Here is a 19725-nt window from a genome sequence, read left to right as displayed (position 1 = left end):
TCAGAATGTTGGCGCACCCTCAGCAAATTTGTGGAAGGCACAAAACTGGAAGTAGTGTTGGGAATAACCAGAGGGCTGTGTTGGCATCCAGAGGTCATCAGCAGGCTGGAAAAAATGGGCTGACAAGAGCCCCTTCGGGTTCCAGAAGAAGTGTGGAGTCCCACACCTGGGGAGGAACAATTCCATCCGTACATGCTGGAGGGCCTCCAGATGGAAAGCAGCAAAAGAAGAGGTCTGGAGGATCCTGGTGGTCACCAAGGTGACCACAGTGCAGCAAGGTGTCCTTGCAGCAAGACAGCCAATTTCTCTGTGGGCTGCCTTAGGAGGAATGCAGCCAGCATTTCCAGGGAAGGGATCCCTCCCTTTCTCTCACACACACTGGGCATGTATCACATAATCCACACCCCAGCCTGGCAAAAGCAGACCAGGACTTGGGGTTTAGCCACCTGCAAAGCTCCTTACATGGATTTACACTGTTTTAAAGCACTTGTTGGAGTCCAAGAGCTGATGCAGCTCCCTGAGCAGGCCTATTCCCATCGGTAAAAGCTGAGTCAAGGAGTGCAGCCAAAAACAGCAGTAAAAGCCAATCTGCTACCAAGTGGTTTTAATGGCCCACTTCAAGGCCACTTAGGCTTGAGAAAGGAGTGAAGCCAAAGCGTGTGAAGCTGAATTAGGGCCATTAGAATCTTTCCTGGCACAGCTGACCAGTTCAAGCTTTGTACCCAGCTGATGCAGCCAGGCAGCTCCTGCCGGGCGAGCTAAACCAGTCAGGGATCATTCAGCTTTTTTCTGGTGCTATGTCTGGTTGAGATCCAGTGGTGACATGGTTCTGACCACATCCAGCACTGGGCTTGGTCCAAGGGATCTCCTCAGAGATACCTTCCCAGAGAGCACAGAAGAGGAAACATCAAGCATCTTCTCCAGCGGAGCTGGTGAGGTAAGTCACAGATTTAGACCTCCTGAATCACACAGAGCTTAGCTGTCAGACACCAATACCAGCTGTCCTCAGCACCAAGTCGTCTTCACATATGCCTAAAATCAAGAGGAAACTCTCTAGTGCCCTGTGTCACCTGCATGATCAATGTGCACACATTTACCTGCTCTCCCAGAGCTGGTGGCCCACTCCCAGGCAGGTGATAAGTGATAACTCATAAGTGACAGCTACATGACATACAAGTGGCACACCTCAATCCTTTTGCCTAGGAATGGCCATTGCAAGTTCAATTTTCCCACCTAGAACCCCAAAGGATACCTACATCACAGAGGGACCAGCACTGGGCACCAGAACTGGCACTGAGTTACACCTGGGAGGTTTTCTATCATTCCCACCTTTCTACATCTATCCTATACAGGGGGAATCTCAGTCCTCGGGCAACCAGGAGGGTTTTCCTAGGGCACACAGCTGCAGGGAGGCATTCCTGCATCCACCTTTCCAGCAGCTGGCTGCACCTGGGATCCAGAGATTGTCACATGGCACTGGAGGCTTTCCCTGCTCTCCATCCCAGAGCAGGCTCTGCCAGAGACCTCACTCCCACCAGCAGACTGTGATCCTGTCACTGATTAACCAGCTCTGATAATCCAAACAATGCTCCACTCCAAGATATCCATCACTGACCCGACAGCCACTGCCTCCTTTTTGTGTCACTACAACCTGCCAAGCGGCTCATTAAGGCACCAGAATCAGACAGAGCAGTCCTGAACCTGGCTCCCTTGCACAGGTGGTGACAGCACAGGTGGCAGTGGCTTCATGCAGACAGAGGGCAGATGTGAGGAAGAGATTGTTCCCTGTGAGGGTGGGGAGGCCCTGGCACAGCCCCTGCCTGCGGCTGCCCCATCCCTGGAAGTGTTCCAGGCTGGGCTGGGCAGGGCTTGGAGCAACCTGGGGTAGTGGAAGGTGTCCCTGCTCAAGGCAGGGGGTGGAATGAGGTGGGCTTTAAAGTCTCTTCCAACCCAAAACATTCTGGGATTCTATAACCAACCCAAATCCTCATTTCCCATTCCCAGGAACTCACCCAGAATTCCCTATTTCCCTTCCCTATTCCCAATAACTCCCCCAGAATTCCGTTCCCAGGAACTCACCCAGAATTCCACGTTTCCATTTCCCATTCCCACCGCCAGTTAAATCCTCATTTCTCCCTCTCCATTCCCAGTAACTCCCTCAGATTCCCATGTTCCCCACTGCCATTCCCAGTAACATCCTCTTGTTTCCCACTCTCATTCCCAGTAACTCGCCTGGAATTCCTCATTTCCCATTCCCTCACCCGGAATTGGCTCTGTTGGTCAGAGCATGGTGCTGACATGGACAAGGCTGTGAGTTCATTCCCTGTAGGGGCCATTTACTTTAGAGCTGACTCAATGATTCTTGTGGGTCCCTTCCAACTCGGAATATCCTGTGAATCTGTGATTCCCTGGAGGGAATAAAATACCCTACAGCCCAGCCCAGGAGTGAGCCCTGCCTGCCCCATGTGCTGCACCCCTTTGAGGGAAAGCTGAAAAGATGCTGCTTGAAATAATTTGAAGCCAGGCCTGGGCATCCCTGAAATATGAGGGGAGTGAAGATCAAAATTCAGCCTGAACAGATGCGAGGCTCTCCCATCCAAATCACCCAATGCATTTCCCTTCTTTGGACATGCAAGGATTCATTTCACCAGTCAGAAATCAAAGGCAGCCCGAGGAGAAATTAATGGTAAAGGGAAAATATGTTAACTGCACCAGAGTGGGGCAGCTTCCCCGGCAAAATTTCATGTTCTGCTGGGTGCAAAGGTGTAGGATGGCAGCATCTGGCTCACCCACAAGGGCTGCTGCCTGTTTGATCAGAGGAACTCTAGCTCTTGCAGCAATGCTAAGCTGACAGCTTAGATCAGATGCCATCCTCTGAGGGGAGGAAAAATATCCAGTCTGCTGTGAAAAACATCTCCATCAAAAGAGATGCGCCCTGGGAATGAGTGCAGGGAGAAAAACATCCCTCCAGCTCATGTGCATGCTGAGGCTGCTTCCACAGGGCTGGGGGAAGCAAAGTCATAAAGCTAGATGGGTTCTGGTTTAACAATAAACCATTCTCTCCAGCACCCAGCTCAATTTGCAAGGTTGCTTCTCTCAGCCATCACTGTGAAAGAGTCCTAAAGTGAATTCTACTATGGATTAAATTAGCCTGTAAGGTCCCTTAAGTTCACCATCTTCTTCTCTGCCCTTTCTCCTGCATTGCTATTCAAGACTTCCCTCTCCAGCCCCTTCTCTGTCATTTGCAGCACTTTCACAGCCTTATAAACCTCTCAAATATGCCACACTTCTGATATTTCAGATTCCTCCAGTGAGATGGGGAGGATAGGTTAAAAAAAAAAAAAAAGGAAAAGAAAGAAAAAGAAAGGAAAAAAAAAGAAAGAAAAAGAAAGAAAAATACAACCTGAATTTCTCAAATAATATATAAAAGCTATTAAACATTGGAAAGTCACCACGTCTTCCATTGCATTTCATTAACAGAACAGTGCTTCTGAAAGGTACCCAGAAACAGGAAAACTTGATGGGTTGCTGAACACAAAATGCTGTGTTGCAAATTCTCAGGTCAGAATTTTGGTAGGGAAGGATGCTAAGTTGTATTGGATTAGGAAGATAATGCTGAGGATGAACTTGAGGTCAAGCTCAGGTATACTGAGAGTCCATTTTAAAACCTTCTGTTATTTTAAGTGGTAGAGAAGGAGAAAGGACAGAGTTAAAGGAGAATTAATTATTTTAAAAGAAGGAAAAAGTAAAAATTAAATCATTTTAAAAACTTTAAAAAAAAAACTTAAAAAAAATCCAGCAGGAAAGAGGACATTTGGATAGATTGTTGGCAAGAGACCCAGGACAGAGCAAGAGGAAAGGTGGAGAATTCAAAGGGGAACTTTCTTAACATTCACTTGGAGCTCACTAAGTGGGAGGAGAAACAAATCGGTAATATCAGGACAGGAGCCATGCTAGCCTATATAAGCTGGTGGGACATTTTCTTTTTCCCTACTTTCCTTCTGGCCTAACCAGCAAACCTACGGCTCCTCCCAAGCTCGTCTGAGAGGTAAGAGCACTCTGTTCTTTCCTTTTAATGCACCCTTTTACTGACTTACCTGGGTCTTTCCTCTCCTCAAAACACCTGGTAAGCAGCATTTGAGCAGCCCTGCTGAAGGAGAGTAGCTGAGGCTCAGGAGGAGCTCAAGAACATGAGTTATCAAGGAGTTTCTAGCAGGGTGAGGATTTATTTGTACTGCATAGCCCAGGTGGCCGAGCCTTGAAGGAAATAGAAAAAAGAAATAAATTTTTAAAAGAAATAACCAGAACTCTTTAACACTTCTTTTTACTGCCTTTCCATTCTGCCAAATGAAAATGCCCAGATAGTAATAATACACAGCTGATGAGATAGTGTCTCTGTGTTTCTCGGTCCCTGAGAGACAGGTCTCTGAAAACTGAATTGCATGTGAGCTTAATGAATATTTGAGTCTGAGGTTTAAGCTTTCTTTTGATCTTTGAAATATATCTTCTATGGGAGAACCTGAGCTGTTTTCTTCCAGTGAGGGTCAAGTGCATTATAACCTGTTTCAAGGATTGTGCTTGTTCTTGCATGTGTTCCTATGCCTAACACAATATTAATCCAGCTTTACTACACCCCTGGTAACATCACACGGGCTGTGCTGGAATTAGAGCTGCTGGGAGTCTGGCCCTTTCCTCCTATTGTGCTTGGATGCAGGAATTCCTCTAAAAACAGGCTGCTCACAGAGCTGGCCTGCCCGCAGACTTCACAGCAACAATTCGGAGAATGCAAGATACAATGGCCGCGATTGTGCAGTAGCAGGTCCTTGCACAAACAAATGCCTCACCATAAATTAAACCCTCAGAGAAACCTGGATTTTGGGAGGGAGAGAGGAAAATTCCAGAAAGAAGAGAAAGCACTAGATAGCTTTGCTGCGTTTCCACAGGTAAAAGCCCCGTGTCCAAGCTTGGAAGCGCCCATTACCTGGAATATTAATCAGCCAAATTAAAAGCTCTGTCCCTCTCCCAGCTGCAAGCACAACGCTGCTCTTACCATGCACAGCACAAAACCAACCTGTGGCCAGACTTGTCTCCTCCTCAGCAGGTGGATAAAGGAGTGTCTGCAGGGCCAGGTGCTGCAGGAGGGCAGCCCCAGCTCTAGAAGGCATGACTGGGATGCCGTGGGTATGGCCTGACAGGGAGGAAGTGCACACCAGTGGAAGGAAAATTGATTTAGGGAGACACGGGGTTGCATAACGTCAGCACTTTGCTACAGGACATTTATTAACTCTGAAAGGATGATTAGAGAAACACGGTAGATAAACATCTCGGCCGTGTGATGATTTCACCTTCATAAAAGAGAAACATCTTCTACATTTTCTGCTTTGTTTCATGGGAAGCTCTCGCTTCCCGTGAAAATGGTTTTCAGTAGTTTCTCTGCACTTACAGCACACTACAAACCACTTGCACTTACAGCATTCAGATGAAAAGCGTGTTCAGACTGGCTCTGCTTGGGTCCTGCTGCTGCTCCTGTATCTCACCGGTTACACACCAGTACTGGGAGTTTGCACTGCAGGGCTGGAGCACCTCTCGAGAGTTTATGTGAGACGAGGCAGTGTGCTCCAAGCTGTCTGTCTGAGAACAGAACTTAGTCTTTAATTTTTTTCTTTTTTCCTTGGACTAATAGAAATCAAGAATACAAAAATTACCAAACCTACCCCCCTGCAGAAGCCAAGCAGTCTGCTCCAGCAGAACACTCCTTTTGCAATTATTTCCATTTCCTTGCTTTGTGCACTAAGAAAAAATAAGGCTTTCAGTGAAAACCCTGTGTTTGCATAACTTCAGCTGCAGGTCTTCAAAAGACCTGCTGCAGACCAGCACACATGAAATCCCCATCAGAACATGTACACTTCAGTCTGCATTATTATTCAGACATCATTGTGTTAAAATTCTCTGAGCATATCCACAATTCTAAGATAAAACACCTTTTGTATTCTCTCCTTTCCTAAATTCCTGCTATCACCTACTCCCTGAAGGAACATAATGTTAACAAATCATTAATCTGTGCATATATGTTGCAGGTACTGGTTTGTAAAATCACTAAAAATGCCTAAAAAAGTTTATGCTGGTGTCAGTTTCCAAGTGCTTCACTACCTCTTTATGCTCTTATTGGACAACTCAGTAGTAGTAGTGCAAGTCCTTCATACTTTGTGTTTGTGAACAGATGGGACAAGCCTCTGGGCTGTGGTGACACCAAAACCCCCTCAGACAGGATGTAGCCCCCACACAGTGCCTGGGATGGGATTCAGGGAAGTCATGAAATCAGCGGGGCTGGATCTGGGTCTTCACTGTGTCATGAGGGCCCCATCCCAAACCAAAGGTTTCCTTGGCCTACACCCACTTCCCACCTGGCTGCTCTGCAGGTGAGGAGGCTGTTCAATAATGATTTCACTCTCCCTTAGCATAAAAAATCACAGAATGGTTGGGGTTGGAAGGGGCTTTAAAGCTCATCTAGCCCCATTCCCCGCAATGGGCAGGGACACTTTCTACTATCCCAGCTTGCTCCAAGGCCTGTCTGTCCTGGCCTTGAACACCTCCAGGGATCCAGGGGCCACAGCTTCTCTGGGCAATCTCTGACAGGGAATCTGACATGGAACAATTTCTTCCTGATGTTTAATCTCACCCTGCCCTCCCTCAGTTTGCAGCCACTGCCCCTTTTCCTGTCACACACCACAAGCTCTACTGGACAATGAAATTCCTGTGGTCCCTCTAGAGAGACCCATGCCCAGCTCAAATGGGAGTGCCTGAGGGGTTGGAATAGGGGAGCTTTAAGGATTCCTTCCAGCACAAGGTACTCTATGATTCATTCTGACATAATGAACAGGAGGTGGACAGCCCTGCAGGACAGAGGGTAACCAGGATCGCCCTGCAGCCTCTGTGGCTCGGAATGCTCCAGAACGCGCTGGGCAGGCACTGGGTGTGAAGCTGGAGGCAGATCAGTGCCAGTGACTCACCAGGTCACCTGGGCTGCTTGCCGTGCCAGCTGCAGCGAGCTGGCTTTATTTCTGCCCCTGGAAAGGGCAGAGGAGCGCTGCCAGCTCACTCTTGCCTTTAAATGGCAAAGCAATACATCCATTTTTTGGTGAATTCAGGCCCTCGGCCTCTTCCATATTTTTATCTCCACTGTACAAGGGGAGTGGACAGTGACGGCAACACTTCACAGGCACATTACATCCCATCCTGCAGACCCCTGAGCGCAAACAGCTCCTCACCCAGCGTGCAGGGGAACACCCAGGGTCTCACAGCACTGCTCTGCACTGCAGCAGCAATTCATTTTACAGGCTGGCAACAGAGAAAGCCCAACCTGCATAAAGAGGGAGATCCTTTGAAAGGAAAATGTAAATGCACTTTCACCAAATGGAGAGTGTTTATATTGGCTGGAAATTTTGATTTAACTGAAAGTACATTCCATTCACTTATTCCAAAATAAAGTATGAAAAAAGTGATGGTTAATGAATTAACATAGAAAATTATAACAGCCACAAAAAAAGCCTTTCTGTATCAAGACACCATCTCTAGCACCACTCTTTCCTCCTCTTCTTTTCTTCCTTAGCCTTTTTATTCCAGGTCCTTACCTTCATGTCCTACACAAAGCCAAACTCAATACTCTTCTGTATTTACTGGTCCTGCAATCAGCATCTCATATAGAACCTATCCTTTTATTAGCTGAGCTCTTCCAGAAGGCAGAAAATGTCCATGTTTTATTTGGGCAAGTATTTACTGCTTCCTGAAATGTCACCACCATCCCTCCAGTACCACAGGAACAAGAAAATGGCCAGGATTAACCAATGGTGCATTGACCAGGCTTTCCCCTACACAGACTCAGAGCTGCTTAACCACACTGGAAGGGCCTGGAAGGGCAATGCCCAGGGGTGAAGCACCTTTAGTACTCAGCACCTGCATTTCTGAGCTACGGGTTCTCTCCCCACACTGTTTACAAGGCCTTTAATAAAGTTTTGCGAGAGTCAAGAACTAACACAAGACCTACGTGTCTGTATCATCCTATTTAGACTATCAGCTCCCAATATAAATTCATTACTTCTTGCACAAGCTGGCACTCACCAGCGAGACCTGAAGCACCACTGGTTCTGTATTCACACAACAACACACTTTGTCTGGTGTTTGCTTGATAATCACCAGGAATTAGTTCAGGAAACAGAGTATGCTCCAGGCACAGGGCTTCTTATTTATTTGGTGACTTCATATTTATTACTGGCTCTTAGACAAACAATAAACTGGCTATAGGCACTGATTTTTACTGTTAGGTGTAAGCCTCTGATCCATGTGCCTGAACAATGCTGTCTAGGTGTATGAGGTGCCAAAGGTTATTCCAGCAACCCCTTATGCAAAGGGTGTGTGTCCCAGAGGGGATCCCATCTCCCAGTCCTGCATCCCAAACACCTTATTTAGACCTAAACACCTTTTCTGGGCCTATAACAGTCCCCTATTTTACTTAAACTTTTTATAGCACCTGGTAAATTTAATAAGTGTATTTTCATTTATCTTCAAGGGTTTCTTATTACAGCTTCCAACATGCAGTCCCCAAAATTGTCTCAGCAGAGAAAAAAGCAACAGGACTAAGGCAGAGTGGAAAGCAAGAACTGTGAATTCTGGCATCAAACTCTTGAATCAATGCTGGGTACTTCTAAAGTTTGGTCAGGTTAAAGTGCAGTTCAAATGAGAAAAAGGAATGTATGCATGCATGTGAGTTATGGAATAAGACACCATGGACAACCCCAGGCTAAGCCTGTGCTCACGAGAAGGGTGAACTGATCCCAGTTTTATAATCTATAGATGATTATAAAACTGAATTTAGGTGCCTATTATTGATGGCTGAGGGATGAATTCAAACTGGAAGTATGGGTTAAGCAGCAGAGAAGCTTAATAAATGAGAAATATTCTTATAACTGCGTGGAAGTCTGGGAGGTCAGGGAATGCGAAGAGGGAATGTGGTCATGGAAACAAAAGAATCAGATGCTCAGAGTAAGGATTTTCCTCCTTCTGGTTCCAAAGTAACATGTGGTGAGAAGTAATGTGGCAAAGAGAATAAACAGGGATCAGAAAGAGACATTGTAATGAACTTTCTTTTTTTTCTTTTCCCTTGAATTTTAGCAAAGGTTCAGAACATCAACATGGAAAACTGTGTTGATGTCAAGATAGAAACCAAGGGGGAAAGAATGCCAATGAAGCAGAATCCACTGAGCACGGGTGGGAAGAATTTCTGCAGAGCTGTGGGTTACCTCACTGGAGACATGAAGGATTTTGGAACCTGGCTGAAAGGTAAACCTACTTCATCATGACTAATGACAGCGGATTCCAAAAAAAAAGTACATCAAAGGAGTAATAACTAACTTCTTAGTGATGTGATTCAAGTTAGAGTAGTATAGAAACTCCCTCTACACTGATTTATGTCCGTTTTGTAGGGGGAAAAATCAGCTTTGTGCAGAGATCCACACAGTGCTTAAATCTTGGGGATGTCTGAGATGACATTTACCTCCCAGCATGCCATGTACAAAGTGAATTTAGTCCCACAGAACATAGTCCTGGATGGTTATTCTGTACTCTGCCATTCTTCTTAACACTCCATGTCCTTTCAGCTGAGCAGTTTCTGTCAAGTCTAATGCCACTGTGAAGTTAAATTACACATAGGTAGGTGTGTTTGGTCCCTGTAATAAATCAGCAGTGGGATACACACACGGTTTGCCATCTGAGCCACAGACATCATAAATTAGCTGGTTCATATGAATCTGGTCCAGGGTACTTTATAACACAGAGTTCTGGCAACCTCACTGTTCATCTCAGTTTTCCAGCTGTAAGCCTTCACTGTGGACCATAATAAATCCCTGTCAGGTTTTACAGTCTTGTTGATTCATTGCTTCAGCCGTGGTGCCAAGTCCCCCTGCCAAAACTTTTCCTGAGTTTCAAAAATACACCCCAAATCAGTACCATCTGCAGACTTTAGGGGGCTTGTTTTACGGCTGGATTTGATCTTTTCCAGACAAGCCCCTCATGATCCAGCTCCTTGACTGGGTGCTGCGTGGGATATCCCAGGTGATGTTTGTTAACAACCCCCTCACTGGGCTGGTCATCCTGGCCGGGCTCCTGCTGCAGAACCCGTGGTGGACACTCACAGGATGTGTGGGAACGCTTGTCTCAACTTTAACTGCACTCATTCTGGGTCAGGACAGGTAAGTCCATGCTTTTCCCCCTCAGGTGGCCACTTCAGTGCTGATTTATGTGTCAGACGTTTGGTGCGGATGAGGAGCCTGAATTTAGTGGGAGATGTCCTTGCCCATGGCATAAGGTTGGAACAAGGTGGTCTCTAAGGTTCTTTCCAACCCAAACCTTCTGTGATTGTGTGGCCCAGCCTTGGCTGGGCATGTGTCTGGCCTGGTAGGGCCAGAGAGATCTCCCAGCAGCTGCACCTGGCACAGGGGGACACTGGACAAACCTGCACAAGGGGAGTAGGTGCTGACCCAAGTGTGAAAAATTGAATTTCAGTGCATGAGTTAGAGCAAGTCATCCCCAAACAGAGCCACAGCTGGGTGGGGAGAGAGGGCTGATGCCAGCAAAGCATCCTCAGGGGAGAAGGCTTCAGGAGAGCTGTTCCCTCCCCACAGATCAGCCATAGCAGCAGGGCTGTACGGATACAACGGGGTCCTGGTGGGATTGCTGATGGCCGTCTTCTCTGCTGATGGAGACTACAACTGGTGGCTCCTCCTGCCTGTGGCACTGGTGTCCATGACCTGGTAAGACAGATGGCTCCTCTGCTTCTACTTCCACCTCTAGAGTCTGTACTCATGAGTCTGAGCTGCTGCATTTCTGTGCAACCAGCAGTGGAAAGGCAGCACAACTAACACATATGTACTGTTAAATCTGTGCTGTTATTTACACTTTTAAACTCAGATGTAATCCAGAAACAAATAAAAATACCCACATAATCATAAATAATCCCAGTGGGGAAAACAAAAATCAGTGGCTGATCATGTGTAATTCAATGTTCTGAACGTGAGTCATATTGCTGAGATGCATCAATTCATTTCTGTTTCAAGAGGAACATTATTTTCACTATTTCCTACCATCATCAACCACAAGTGTTTCATCTATTTAAGTCACCATATAAAAATGTCATGAAAATTTACTTCTCCAAACACAGAAGCTGTTCAGTGGTCCCAAGACATGACGGTTGACACTAATCAAAACAAACAACTAGTGATATTTTACTCGTATATATGACACCATAATCCACTAGGTATCTGGCCAGCAAAATATTTTGAAACCTGGTCTTTGACCCCAAAATGTCTAGCTGCAGATTGCTAAAACCACACATGTAATTTGTCTGCCTGAATTTCATGTGGTGTTACAGTCACTTTGATGTCAGCTTTTACTGCTGATCCACAAGCTTGAGCAAGGGCACACAGCCTCATTCACAGTTCACTCAGACCCAGCCTGGGCATCACAGTCTCAGTCCAGCTCAGGTGCTAAAAATAAAAGGTAAGCACTGAGACTGAGCTGGGGAACAGCTCCATTAAAGCACTGGATCCTGTGTCCTTCACCAGATTCTTTACCAAATTCACCATACATAACACGACAGGAATCTGTACATTGATAATTGCCTTTGGAGGGGTAGCAAATTTATGGAGTGACCCTTTCTGTCTCTGATTTGATCAGACAGATTGAGGAAACTAAACAGATAGAAGGAGGAGAAGGTTGTTTTGGTTCGGTTTGGTTTTTTTGTTTGTTTAAATAGACTAAATTTGCTGCAGCTGGGTTTATAGTTGGATGTGGTTCTGGTGTGATTTTTGCCTATCTGACAAGTTTCGTTTTGTTCTCCTTTCAGCCCTATTTTCACCAGTGCTTTAAGTGCAGTTTTCTCTAAGTGGGACCTGCCTGTTCTCACGTTGCCTTTCAACTTGGCCCTGACCCTCTACCTGGCTGCTTCAGGACCACACAACCTCTTCTTCCCCACGACTGCGATTCGTCCTGCAATGGCAACACCGAACATCACCTGGGCAGATGCTGAAATCACAATGGTAGGATGTCTTAAGGGTCACAGTCCCCTTCATTTACAGTTAAAAACACTACAAAAATATGTTGTCTTCCTTTATAAATTCCTATGGACTGGGTTGGCTGGGACCTTAAACCTCATCCAGTTCCACCCCCTGCCATGGGCAGGGACAGCTCCCACTGTCCCAGGCTGCTCCAAGCCCCATCCAGCCTGGCCTGGGACACTGCCAGGGATCCAGGGGCAGCCACAGCTGCTCTGGGCACCCTGGGCCAGGGCCTGCTCACCCTCCCAGCCAGCAATTCCTCATTCCCAATGGGCCAAAATCTGTCCCTGCCCTCTGGCCCTGGGAGCCATTGCCTGGCTGCTGTCCCTGCCTGCCTTGTCCCCAGGGGCTGTGCAGCTCTCCTGGAGCCCCTGCAGGCCCTGGCAAGGGCTCTCAGGTGTCCCTGGAGCTTCTCTGGTGCAGCTGAGCAGCCCCAGCTGTGCCAGGCTGGCTCCAGAGCAGAGGGGCTCCAGCCCTGGCAGCAGCTCCGTGGCCTCCTCTGCACTGGCTCCAATGGGTCCACCTCCTTTTTTGCTGCTTTATGGCCTGGCAGTACAAAATTTGATTTATAAGAAAACTATTATCCAAAATATAAGGGTTTACTCTAGGAATGTACATTTTTTGATAGCTTGAAAAGGAGAATCCTTTCATGTGCAGTTGGATCCAGTTGTATAGATTGTAATCTTCAAATACTCTCCTGAATCTAATTACCAATTTCTATTTCTATGCATATACTGATCATCTCCCCATAGCTAAGGTTGTGCTGAGAATTCCATTTAACTCACTGGGTAATTTTTAATTTTTCAGGTACAGGCTGTTTTTAAAATTGCATCTTTCTGATTAGACCATGAGCAAGCAGATATTACTGTGCTGGAATGGTTTAAAATTTGGGCGCAGGTACACATTCACACATTTTTAATTTATATTCAAGTGGGACCTTTCCAAAGGAACGTTTTATTCTCCTGGATTACACCATAAACAATACAGAGTAACTATTTTTTCCTAAGGCTCAGCTGACTATTTTAAGGGGTTCCCAGGGAGTGATTAAGAAAAGTAAGTTAATTGACACTAAACAGAAACCCACAAGCGACATTTCTCAAAGAACATTTACCATGGCACACAGTTTTATGGAGACTGTATACAAAAAGGGCCTCAAAACCATCTCTAAGCTGTGACCAAGCTGGGCTCTGTCCCACCAGACCAGCAACTCTTGCTCATATTCCTAGTGGATCCCAACCATCCCCTAAGTTCACTCCCATGGTCCCTATGGATATGCAAAAATCAGCAGATGCAAAGAGGATGATTAAACCCTTTCACAAAATCTTTACCTTTCATCTTAGAGCAAAAACCTGGCAGAGGAGCTCAGGGCAAGGGAACAAGCCATGAGTCATTTTCATGGAAGGGGAAACCCTGTGGAAATGCCCTGCTGTCTCCTGAGACCTGTCCAAATATTCCAATTAAAAAGAAAGACTGCATCCAACAAATGCCAAACGTGAGCCTGGCCAAGAAAAATAGGTTTAAAAAAAAAAAAAAAGAAGGTTACAAAGCTGATAACAAATTGTCTTGTCTGGTTTGTTAATTTCTACAGCTCCTGCAATCCATCCCAGTCGGTGTGGGCCAGGTTTATGGTTGTGACAACCCCTGGACTGGGGGAATTTTCCTGATTGGTTTATTTATCTCCTCTCCACTCATTTGTGTCCACACAGTGATCGGCTCAGCAGTGGGGATGATGGCAGGTAATGGTTTGGCTTGTGCCACAGATTTATATAAAAGCATGGGGAGTAAAACAGGAACTACAATGACTGCAGCAATTAAAGTCACAAGTATTTCATCCAGTGGAGAATGGCTAATTGGAAACAAAATGTACTCAAACTTCTGCTTCAAGAATTCTTTTGATTCACTTCCCCATTCTCTTACCTTGTTTTATGAGGGTGGAAACCTTCAGAACAAAAAGTGTCTGTTGTACTGAGATTAATTTTTACCACAAAATGCTTAATTTTTGGGTGTATCCTGCTGGGTTTAGGGACAGATCAATCAAAGTCATAGCCATCAGCCTGAACGTGCAGGCCTCAGGGATTCATTTAGGTTCACATGTAGGCTCATTCACTCATGTGTGTTCTGCTGAAATGAAATCACCAAAGCCAGCTCAGCAGCAACAGGAAAATTTTGCCATGATTCCCTTTTAGACCCTAGCAACACGACTACAAACAGCCCGATGCACAAGTGCTGGCTAGAACCTTTGAAAATCTGGATTCATGCCACCTCTGCACCGCTTTCATCCCTTTGGCCAAGGAATGACACATTTCTCTGGCTTTATTTTCCAGGGCTAAGCTTAGCAACACCATTCAGCCAAATCTACTCGGGGCTGTGGGGCTACAACAGCTCGCTGTCGTGCGCTGCCATCGGGGGCATGTTCCTGGCTCTCACCTGGCAGACACACCTCCTGGCCATGGCCTGTGGTAGGTACCTGGTGGGTTTCCACCTCTCCTTGAAGTGAGACAGGGTGAGAAGAGACCTCTCCTCACAGCAGAGGTGTGCTGGAGCCAGATGGGCACCCCAGGCAGGCAGATGGATGTAGGTGAGGCTGACGAGTGGTGGGGCTGGGTGTTGGAGCCACGGCTTTCACGCACTCTGTGCTTTCATTTTTGGCCAAGAGCTGTGTTGAAAGAAAGAGCTGTGGTCGGTGGGCACGTGTTAACTGAGGTCTTTGAAATCAAATCAGCTTTGTTTTGAGTCATTAGTTGTGTTTGCTCGCTCGTTGCTGGATGAATCATGGGTGGGTTTTTTTTCCAGCCATAGATACTGGCTCAAACTCCTTCTTTGAAGAGGGACATGCCTAATCTTTGAGAAGAGTGGGGCTCTGCTCTAGTTAGACAGTACACATTCCCCATTCTCTTGAAATGGATCAAAGGCATGAGCTGGGCAACACAGCAGGGTTGAAGAATTATTTATAAGGCAATTCCATATGAAATTTCAATATCAGAGCGAGCTGGGAGTGAAACTATTGCTCATTCAGTGCTCATATAAGAGAGATTTAGCTCTGAATGTCATTGACCCACCTTCAAGCCCTGGAGGCAGGACAGATGAGAGTAGAAGGGTTATTTTCCTATTTAACCCCATCCATCAAGCTACATACTTTCCACGTCAGTGCATTTTTCAAAAGCCCATTATACAATTGCACATTTTTCATCACTCCAGTTTTGTTTGTTTGTTTGTGTGTTTGTTTGTTTGTTTGTTTGTTTTACCCCTCCCATAAGCTCCAGTTTGGAGGGGACACAGACAGGGGCTTAGCAGGGTTGTGCCCAGACAGGGTCATAATAATTGGTTGAGCTCTCCAAGGCAGAAGGAGAGATGTTTGTCATTGCTGTTGTACCCCATGAGCAGCTGAACTCACCAGGAACTGCCTTTCCTCTCCACAGCACTCTTCAGTGCCTACCTGGGAGCAGCAGTGACCCACATGTTGTCTGTGGTAAGTAGTGTATCAGCTAAGGGCTGGTTTCCTTGGCTTGTCAGACAAAACACCAAGATGTGGAGAAAAACTCAGCCAAAGGCAGAAATGGTCTGGGACAGGGGTTACTGTCTGCCTAGGGGGTTGGTGTGATTCCCACTGGAACAGGTGATTTGGAATTATCCCTTGCCACTTTCCATTCTTGGAGTTTGCATGAACTTCCACAGCTCAGCTCCAGACACTTGTGAGATCACAGAATCAGGAATGGTTTGGGTTGGAAGGCACCTTAAAACTCATCAAGTTCCACCCCCTGCCATGCGCAGGGACACCTTCCACTGTCCCAGGGTGCTCCAAGCCCCATCTACCCTTGAACCCTTCCAGGAATGGGGCAGCCACAGCTTCTCTGGACACCCTGTGCCAGGGCCTGCCCACCCTCACAGGGAAGAATTTCTTCCCCATATCCAATCTAACCCTGCCCTCTGTCAGAGGAAAGCCATTCCCCCTTATCCTGTCTAGGTCCTTCCCCAAAGTGCCTTTCCAGCTCTCCTGACCTGCTTTAGGCACTGGCAGGCTGCTAGAATATCTCCCCTCTTTCAGATATTTACTTAATGCCTGAAGCAACTGGAAAAAGGGCCCTGCACATGTTAAAGAGACATTAAATTTGGGTTAACTTCTTTTTGCATTTGCCAAAAGTCAGTCAGTACCACAGCCCAGGGAAGAGCTGAATGTTTCTGGTATCTGCTCTCCTGTCTCATCGTCGCCCTCTCCTACCTCACGTGCACCCATGAAACCTTCCCCATGGCAGATGAGGCAGCCCTCTCACCAGAGCTGGCAGATGTTTCAGGCTGATGCACAATGTCAAGACATCATAAAGAAACCCAGCCCCCCTAAGAAAAGACTCAAAGCAAAACCGAGTCTAGACTTCCTCCAGAAACCTTGCTTCGAGGTGGCTGGCTGTGGGTGTTAGTCTAATAAAAGACACGCAGTAAATGGGTGGTTTGTTGTTTTTCTTTGCAGTTTGGGGTGCCATCTGGAACCTGGCCCTTTTGCTTGTCTGCCCTGACCTTCCTGCTAATGACCACGAACCACTCTGGGATCTGCAGGCTGCCACTCTCCAAAGTCACCTACCCAGAAGCCAACAGAGCTTATTACCTGATGATGAAGAAACATGAGAAGTCCTGCTGTGAGGCATAGAGACCCAAGATGAGAGAAACTCAGCTCATTTTAAGGCAAAAGCATGAGGTGTTTGCCCAACGGACTGTGATTTGTGTGCTACAATGTCCAACACCACTTCTGCATGGAGAGACTTTTCCCACCACAACTGTTTGTTCTATTCAGGAGATCTCTATTAGGTAGGACTGGGCTGTGCTGGAAGAACCATTTCCCAATATCAACCTGTTATGATTGTAAAGCACACATGTCTGAAAAGACACTTGAATTATAAGCAATGGGAAAATTACTTAGAAGCTGAAAAGAAAATCTCTCTGTGAAATTGAAGATGCCGAAATCAGACGAAAGAAATAAAGAGCATCTTTCAGCATATGAGGGGACTTCAAATTAATGGCCAAACATCTTATGACAGCAATAGGAGGCATCCTAGAGAGTTTCATTGTAGCAGAGAAATGGAATAAAGAGCACTCCTTGCCAAGTAGAAAATAGGTTGTGAAGAATTCTACCTGGAGGACCTCTCAAACCCCATGGAGGGCGATGTTTATTAGCAATCAACAAACATAAAATAGACATGATTTCTGTGATTTTTGTGTTAATCTCATGATTTCTTTTAATACTTGAACTTGGTGATGGGTTAGCAAAGGAGGGGGCAGCAAGAAAGCCATTGCTGTCCCTTTCCTATGCAATAAAAGGGCTCTGTTCAGTGAGTGCACAAATAGAACTAATTTGAGCTGATTTTCTGAACTCCATTCCCTACACTGTCCCATTCAGCCCAGGAATATCAAACAGCAAAATGTGGCACTGTCCCAGCCTGCTGCTGAAGCTCAGGGGGCTCGTGGGGACCTTGTGGCTCTGCAGAGCTCCCTGACAGGAGGGGACAGCCAGGGACAGCTCCAAGGGAACAGGACAGGAGGAGAGGGAATGGCCTCAAACTGTGCCAGGGGAGGTTTAAATTGGATTGGATTACTGGGGATAATATTGGATTGGATTATTTGGGATGAATTGGATTGGATTATTGGGGATAATATCTTTGTAGAAATAGTTATCAAACCTAGGAAGAGGCTGTTTGGGGCAGCAGTGGTGTCCCCATCCTGGGAGGGTTTTAAGGCCTTGTGGGGGTGGCACTTGGGGGACAGGGTCAGGGTGGCCTTGGCAGTGACTCTGTGGTTCTGTGAAGATGCTGCTCTGCCTTTCTCTCTGTCCCACGGTGGGAAGGGCACATTTGAGATCAGAGCAGAGCTCTGCAGGGCGCCAGCCAGGTGCCACCTGTGCCAAGGCTCCCCGGGTGTGCAGAGAGGGAAGAGGGAGCTGTCCCTGCACCCAGCAGTGTGGATCACCCCAACAGGCATCAGCCTTTCTGCAGGGCTCACTGACATGCTCTGTCTCATGTTGAAGCTCATATCTTCAATGCTCTGTCTCATGTTGAAGCTCATATCTTCACCAAAAATGTTCCTTGTGCTCAGGTCCTTCAGCTGACAGGAGCCTACATGCATTAACATCACACCAGGAAAAGCAAACCAAAACCTGTTTTCCTTGTAGCAGATAAAATAAAATCTAACATGATTTCTGAGTTTGGGAAGGGGGGGGAAAAAAACCAAACCATGTATTTTTGCAAACATCACAAAGGCCTGAGTGTAAAATATTTGTGGTGAACTGTTGGCAGTATCTTCTGGTGAAGTTTTAGGTTTTCAGATATTCAACAGTATTTCTGTATGACTGACACTCACTTGTAAAATGTAGCATTTCCATGATTTACTTAATAAATATCTACATAATGTTCTGTGGAGTCAATTTCTAGAACAAACATTCATATTTTTTTGAGTTTGCTATAAGTTCCTCTCTCTTTATTATCATTAAGTTTTTCCCAACATAGGTTACCTCTTAAACAAGTAGTGTAGAAGACACTGAAAAATAAAATTTTTAAATCAGTGTGTGGGGGATATACAGGAAACTTTTAAATTCTGCTCTTTGTGCTTATCACAGAATCATGGAATCAAAATTGTTTGGATTAAAGGGTCCTTGTTCCACCCCCTATGCCAAGGGAAGGGACACCTCCCATTATCCCAGGTTGCTTAGGCTCCATCCAGCCTGGCCTTGGACACTTCCAAGGATCCAGGGGCAGCCACAGCTTCTCTGGGAACTTGGTGCCAGGGCCTCACCACCCTCACAGCCAGGAATTCCTTCCCAATATCCCACCTATCCCACCTTTCCCTCTGGCAGTGTAAACCCATTCCCCCTGTATTGCCACCCAAGACAGCCAAAATCCTCCCCCAGCTCTCCTGGAGCCAGTCCAGGCACTCCAAGGAGCCCTAAGCCCTCCTCAGAGCCTTCTCCAGGATGAACAGCCCCAGGTCTCTCTGCGCCTTGGCATTTTGCAGTCCTTTGGCATCAAACCTCCTTAAACCTGCAAGTGCAAAGCCTGGCTCTGTACAGGAGGCACAGTCAGCCCAAGACAGTGACAGCACTGGGTCAACAGAGCTACAGAAATCTCCTCCAGACCAGGCAGGGATTCATTATTCCTAGGGGAGATGCTGGACAGGCCCCAGATGGGGCTAGATGAGGTCAGGTTTTTTCTAGAATATTCCTGGAGCAGGCACAGAGGGCCATGGAGATGCCCTGGGGTTTGGAGCTCCTCTGCTTTGGAGCCAGGCTGGGAGAGCTGGAGGTTCTCACCTGGAGAAGAGAAGGTGCCAGAGGAGATCTTTTTGTGGCCTCTCAGTACTTAAAGATCTCTTTAATAAAAAGGCGAACAAATTTTATCAGCGCCCATTGCAATGGGAAGAGGGTTGATGGTTTTAAAGTAAAAGAGGATTGACACTGACCAGATAAAAAGAAGGAATTTTTCATGGGTAGGGCGGTGAGGCACTGGCTCACTGCCCAGAGATACGACAGATGCCACATCCCTGGAAAAAGCCAAGGTGCAGTTGGGCAGGTCTCTGAGCCACTTGGTGCAGTGGGAGATGTCCCTGCCCATTGCAGGGGGCTGGGCTGGTGACATTC

General features: G+C 46.5%; 1 protein-coding gene across 1 annotated transcript; it reads left to right on the top strand.

Moving 5' to 3' along the window:
• The first annotated feature begins 3928 nt into the window (after window positions 1–3928).
• SLC14A1 (solute carrier family 14 member 1 (Kidd blood group)) lies at window positions 3929–18373 on the top strand. The gene is made up of 9 exons (XM_064736330.1): window positions 3929–4048; window positions 9169–9336; window positions 10055–10244; window positions 10677–10805; window positions 11897–12089; window positions 13696–13843; window positions 14432–14566; window positions 15527–15576; window positions 16573–18373. The coding sequence occupies exons 2-9, from the start codon at window positions 9189–9191 to the stop codon at window positions 16747–16749; spliced, it is 1170 nt and encodes a 389-aa protein (XP_064592400.1). The 5' UTR covers window positions 3929–4048; window positions 9169–9188; the 3' UTR covers window positions 16750–18373.
• Window positions 18374–19725: the final 1352 nt, after the last annotated feature.

Source organism: Zonotrichia leucophrys, chromosome Z (assembly GCF_028769735.1).
Source record: "Zonotrichia leucophrys gambelii isolate GWCS_2022_RI chromosome Z, RI_Zleu_2.0, whole genome shotgun sequence".
Lineage (NCBI taxonomy): Eukaryota > Metazoa > Chordata > Aves > Passeriformes > Passerellidae > Zonotrichia > Zonotrichia leucophrys.
This window is presented reverse-complemented; position numbering and strand designations above follow the sequence as displayed.

Bases quoted from the DNA above. Each gene is read 5' to 3' on its own strand.
- SLC14A1 (XM_064736330.1), top strand. From the start codon at position 9,189: ATGGAAAACTGTGTTGATGTCAAGATAGAAACCAAGGGGGAAAGAATG. The intron at 10,245-10,676 runs GTAAGTCCATGC...CCCTCCCCACAG, and splicing joins CTCATTCTGGGTCAGGACAG to ATCAGCCATAGCAGCAGGGC. The intron at 15,577-16,572 runs GTAAGTAGTGTA...TTTTCTTTGCAG, and splicing joins TGACCCACATGTTGTCTGTG to TTTGGGGTGCCATCTGGAAC.